The sequence below is a fragment of the Amphiura filiformis genome, chromosome 8, assembly GCF_039555335.1.
Source record: "Amphiura filiformis chromosome 8, Afil_fr2py, whole genome shotgun sequence".
In the NCBI taxonomy this organism is placed as follows: domain Eukaryota; kingdom Metazoa; phylum Echinodermata; class Ophiuroidea; order Amphilepidida; family Amphiuridae; genus Amphiura; species Amphiura filiformis.
In genome coordinates, this window is record NC_092635.1 from 20,750,554 (window position 1) to 20,756,949 (window position 6,396).

Sequence of the window (6,396 nt, forward strand, 5' to 3'; positions counted from 1 at the left end):
GGATGGATCCACTTTCAAATTCTCAGAGGTGTATATATGGATGGACCCACTTTCAAATTCTCAGAGGTGTATATATGGATGGACCCACTTTCAAATTCTCAGAGGTGTATATATGGATGGATCCACTTTCAAATTCTCAGAGGTGTATATATGGATGGACCCACTTTCAAATTTTCAGAGGTGTATATATGGATGGACCCACTTTCAAATTCTCAGAGGTGTATATATGGATGGACCCACTTTCAAATTCTCAGAGGTGTATATATGGATGGATCCACTTTCAAATTCTCAGAGGTGTATATATGGATGGATCCACTTTCAAATTCTCAGAGGTGTATATATGGATGGATCCACTTTCAAATTCTCAGAGGTGTATATATGGATGGATCCACTTTCAAATTCTCAGAGGTGTATATATATGGATGGATCCACTTTCAAATTCTCAGAGGTGTATATATGGATGGACCCACTTTCAAATTCTCAGAGGTGTATATATGGATGGATCCACTTTCAAATTCTCAGAGGTGTATATGGATGGATCCACTTTCAAATTCTCAGAGGTACATCACTACTACCCAATCAATCCAAACTGGTGTACTATAGTAATCAGCCAATTCCTACAGCAGTATGCAGTATCCATCTGTTCTTTCTGATTATTGTGTATCGAGCAGGTCCTGTGATGCTACACAGCTCGAAAAGCGAATGACTAGATCAGTTTATGATGTACCGATATATTGTATGAGTTGATTGACTTGTAATTATGTAACCGATTTATATACCCCCTGAGTCTGGCTTTTTTCTTAAGTTAGGTTGGTTAGGTGAATAACCAATGTCAATACATGAAAAATGTAATCCTAATGGTATACGGATGTGGATGTTGCTGAGTTCCTCAAGTTAATGAAAGTGCTGTTTGTTATATTTTTATACATTTTATATAGCTCTATCTATACTTCAAATACAGCAGGTATTTTTTCACCAGGACATATCACAGGCCAAGAAGCAGGTCAGTCAACATATATTTTTTCAGCCGGACCAAGCAGAGGATTAGTAAAGCTCAACATTTTCAACCAGCAATGGACACTGACTTCAAGTACCGGTATGGTTTTGATTTCTTTTTGAACAATTTTTATGAATACAACTTGCAAGGCAATGCCGAACCTCTAGTTCCAGGAAGAATGAAAGCGAATATCTCATTCTGGAAGGATATTGGAGCACCATGTTTACATTGTAAAAAATTGCTTAAAAAAAACAAGCTAAAATTTGTGTAGGTTGTCCAAAATTAGCAGCATTTTTCTCTGCTGCTACTACACCAGGTAAATCGAACGCTGTCCATAGCCAGCAGTTTTTTAGGAACAATGAAAGTCAGCTTGTGACAATTCTGGTTTTGTTTTGGAAGCCATTTATGATTTATTCCTCCTGGCATTGTTAATCCTCTTTTAGTTTCCATTCAAAGTTCAGGAAAAAAGAGGCTCATTTAAGTCATTTTAGATCTTTGTTGTAAACATCAACCATCACATTTGGAAAATGAAAATCAATTTTGAAGACTGGTCTGTTGCTTTACAATACCGGTACTTTATGTTTTCATTTGATTTGAAATCTGGGTATCACCACATTGACATTTATCCCAGATCAATGTAAATATCTCAGTTTTGCGTGGCATTTTTGGGGCAGGTTTATCAATGGACGAAGCTATGTTTTGAATGCTTGAACTCTGCAGTGTGTTCAGGGTGCCCCATTTCACTAAATACTACTTAGTTCATGGCCTTAAAGGAAGGTGACCTGATATATTTGGAAAATCAAATTCTTTAAAACTTACGTATAACATAAAATGTCACCCCTTTCAAGCACTCAAGCAAAAAGAACATGTAAATGTTTTTTGTAAATGTGACTACCGGTAATTCCTAATTGAATTACCGACATTTATACAGCATGATATTGGTAGTTAATTAATGATAATCATCATGATCATGTAATATATATTGATTTCAAGTGAAAGGCCCTATTTTTCTCATAAACATATTGAAATTCCAGTTTTTTGATGATTTCTTCGGAAATATACCGATTTGGAACGCCAAATTTCAATATGTTTTATATGAGAAAAATATGAGCTTTCATCTGATACCAAAATCAGCATTTTGATGAGGTAAAGTGGGGGATGAGATTGTCAATCAGGTTACCCACCTTTAATATGGTGAGGAAGGAACAACTAAATAAGGCCATGTTTCTGGCTAAAGTTTTTGTCAGAGAAGAACGGCACTTGTTTACATTTTGAGAGTGTGCAGAGCGTAAACACAGAAGTGGGGTTCTGTTGGCTGAATCATATCGTCTGACATTGTCATTGACAATCACAGCAACAGACCGAAAATTGTTGGTCGGTGCTAGCATCGAATGTGTAACTATAGTGTGCAAATTCGAAGCTAGCACCGACCAACAATTTTCGGTCTGTTGTTGTGATGCGTTACTATCGTTTTTCGGTCGGACAGCGGTGCAAGTTTTTACACCGGAGGTTATTTATTCTGTTAATGTTTAAATTTGGATAAAAGTTATTTCGATGAGTCAACTGTACCTTTTCAGCAACATTTGCATATTTTGGACAGTTTAAAATTTTGTTGAAGTGTAATTTTAGCAACATTTTTGATGCAATCGCCTGTTGTGATAGGCTGTGCTTACTTCTGAACTTCCATTGCTTTACACGGTGTCATGCTTCAGCGAATCCGACTAGATTTTGAATGCAATGGTCTCTAGCCTAGGCCCTAGCTCTAGAATGTGAAGAAGCTATCAGTGACTGAGCAAATTCTTGGCTAGCCTAGACTTCTATCTTGAGCAAGTCGGCGCAGATCGGTGCCCTTGAATGATGTTGAAGTGAACACAAAGCTCCGTGTATGTCGATCATTAACAGGGCGCTCGCGTCAATCTGAGCAAGGGTCTGCCGTTCTTCTCTGAAGTGAAACCCTGTTTAGATTATAGCGCACCCCCCTAGTTCGCAACGCAAACTTAGAAAAACGGGCAAACAGACACATCATTTATCGGTATGACATTTTCGTTATTGGTGACGCCCTATCTAAGTTTGCACTGAAGTGCCATCTCAGTTTTGGTGCGCCAACTTGGATCATGTGCTAATGAATTTTTATTTATTCTGGATAAAATAATGGAGTATTTATTACAATTTCAAGCATAGAAGTTTAGGTAAGAAGTACAAGAAGCTGTGTAATTAATATTATGACAAAACATGCAACTATTTAAGCTACAGGAGCATTTTTTTAGTGCAAACTCTAATTGAAACCATGCAATTGCGTTGCACTAGCTTTTTGTATACACTTCGTCCCATACCGTTGTGCAGAGCTACTACGGTATGGGTTCCTCGTACTAGTACCCCCCCCGAAAATAAGCTTACTCAGCTCAGCACTAACAGTCAGCTTTACAACTTGTTTGCTGATCTATAAAATATACAAAAAACGTCAAATAAAAATAAAAGGTTTCACATAATTATTCTTACTAAGGGCTCTGGTTCAGGTGTCCATGAAGCGAATACCATCAAATCGTACAATATGCTGTCTTCGTCATCTTGTTCTGCTGTGGACGCCGCCATGTTGGCACTTTATTTTCTGGAAACACTTCACATTCTCAATTCTTATAAAAAGTGATTCGTTTTGTCTGATATTGTTAAATGATAACTAAGTATGATTCATTATTTATAATTTAAGACAATTGTAGCAAATTTGATGCGTTTTCTTTCTTAATTGTTGTTTTTGTCAAAGAATAGTCAAAAGTGTGACTAAAATAATACTTTCCATCGAAAAAAAACACAATGACCGTCTCTGCAACAGAAAATGCATCAGTGACTACTGACCGTCTGCGACACCACAAGCGTTACATATTACATTCGAGACAATCAATGAACTTTGAAGTTCTTAAAGTTCGTTTGCTTTCACTCGTTTATTTATTCATTCGTTTGTTCGTTCGTCCATCCATCCATCCAATACAATACAATACAATAAACGGAATTTATATAGCGCCTTAGCATAAGTATGAACAAAGCGCTTTACAATGATCTTAAAAGTACAACTTACACTAGGCCTACATCTTAGGCTACAGTAAAATGTACAACTTAATTAAAAATAAAAAACTTAGTTTGGAAACAAATAGGTTTTCTGATTAGATTTAAAAGTAGCAAGACTATGTGAAGTACGAAGTTTTACAGGTAATTTGTTCCAGAGAGCTGGCACAGAATTGCAGAAGGCATTATTCCCATATGTTGTGTGAGTTCTATTACATTCAAGCAGACTGCCATCAGCATGTGATCGTAGGAACATACCATCAGAAAATGTGTGAGATTTTAGGAGATTTTGTATGTACAGTGGTGTTGTTTCATGTCTACTTTTATAAGCGAATGTGAGTAGTTTGTAGGTAATACGCTCATTTACTGGAAGCCAGTGAAGCTCTTTCAGCAGAGGAGTGGTGTGTTCCATACGGTTTGCCTTGAAAACAAGTCTGGCAGCTCTGTTTTGTATCTTTTGTAGTTTTTGTGTGTTTTTTACAGTTGTTCCATATATAATAGAGAGTTACAATAATCAATTCGAGAAATAACAAGTGAGCGGACAGCATGGTTGCAAGTATCTTTATCAATATAACAGCGAATGCGTCCTATATTACGAAGATAATTTAAAGATCCATTTACCTATTCATCCATCCACCCATCAATTAATCAATTACGCAATCAATCATTTATTTCATCATTCATTTCATTTCATCATTCATTTCATTTCATCATTCATTTCATTTCATTCATTTCATTCATTTCAATTCATTTCATTTCTTTTCATTTCATTTCCTTTCATTTCATTTCATTTCATTTCATTTCATTTCATTTCATTTCATTTCATTTCATCATTCATTTCATTTCATCATTCATTTCATTTCATCATTCATTTCATTTCATCATTCATTTCATCATTCATTTCATCATTCATTTCATTTCATTTCATTTCATTTCACTCATATCATTCATTTTATCTATTAATTCATTCCATTCATTTTATTCATTTATTCATTTAATTCATTTTTTTTTTTTTTTTTTCGTCCATTTCGTCCATTTCGTCCATTTCGTCCATTTCGTTCATTTCATCATTTCATCATTTCATTCATTTCATTCATTTCATCATTTCATTCATTTCATTCATTTCATTCATTTCATTCATTTCATTCATTTCATTCATTTCATTCATTTCATTCATTTCATTCATTTCATTCATTTCATTCATTTCATTCAATTCATTCAATTTATTCGTTTATAAATTAAAGGGGCTATCATTTTCTTCGGAAGGGGCTCCCAAATATACGGGGGTCATACATTTTTGGAAAGAAAAATAGGGGTGACATAGAATGTTTGATGCCAAAATGTAGGGAGTCACAAGATGACCACAGATAGTATGTTTATTTTATTCAAAAAGACTGATTTCAATACAATTTTAGCCTGTGTATGGGGTAAAATGTATCGGTGGTGGTGGTGGTGGGGGGGGGGGGGGATGGGGGTCATAAAACTTTTGTTGCCGAAATAGGGGGGTCGCAATTTTATTGACGCCTACCAAGAATTTGGGACCCCCTTCCGAAGAAAATTATAGCCTATAAGTCGTGATTTGTTAATTCACTTTTGCGTGTTTTTACTCATAATTTTATCATTATTTTGTTCGTCATACTTTCATTCAGTTACTTATTTTTTATTTTTTTTGCATTATGCTTCTTTAGTTTTATTAAATATTATACTATACTATTAAATAGTTCGTGTTGTACTTCTGCAGGTGTTTCCCACTTCCTTGTATGCATCATCAGTTTGATAAATGCATGGCACACACGGACACTTGAGTAATAACTGTTCTAAATCATTGCAGTATTCGAAAGATTGATTCCTTTTCTGCTATCAATTGACTCATTAACCATATGATGAGAAACGGGGAATGTGTACATAAAGAATATAGTTTGATATCCCAGCAAACACAAAACGTTTTCGACATCATTCGCAAAAGGTTATAAAAGGTTGTCAGAAAACGTTTAAATGTCGGGTTATATAAAGGGTATACAACGTTATCATAACATTAAAAAACATTTTTTGATAATCTACTGACCAGCAAACACAAAATGTTTTACAGAAAACGTTTAAATGTCGGGTTATATGAAGGGTATAAAACGTTTTAATAACATTCCAAAAACATTTTTGAAAACCTAATACAAAACATTCTAAACAGAATGTTATTTTGGGGTTGAACAAATATTTTGCGAAAATGTTTGCCCAAAATATTTGCAATAACGTTTTAAAAACGTTTTCATGACCTTTATATAACCCGACATTTAAATGTTATTAAAAGGTTTTGAAAAAACACATTAAGAATATTTCTGTGT

At 34.8% G+C, this 6,396-nt stretch overlaps 1 protein-coding gene across 1 annotated transcript in view; it reads right to left on the reverse strand.

The window, feature by feature from the left end:
- Positions 1–3,590, reverse strand: part of LOC140158788 (NBAS subunit of NRZ tethering complex-like) — a 72,959-nt gene extending 69,369 nt beyond the window's left edge. Inside the window, exon 1 of the mRNA XM_072182004.1 lies at positions 3,497–3,590. Within this exon, the coding sequence (XP_072038105.1) occupies positions 3,497–3,589 (93 nt within the window). The 5' untranslated portion in view covers position 3,590. The remainder of the gene's footprint in view (positions 1–3,496) is intronic.
- Between the last annotated feature and the right edge of the window lie 2,806 nt (positions 3,591–6,396).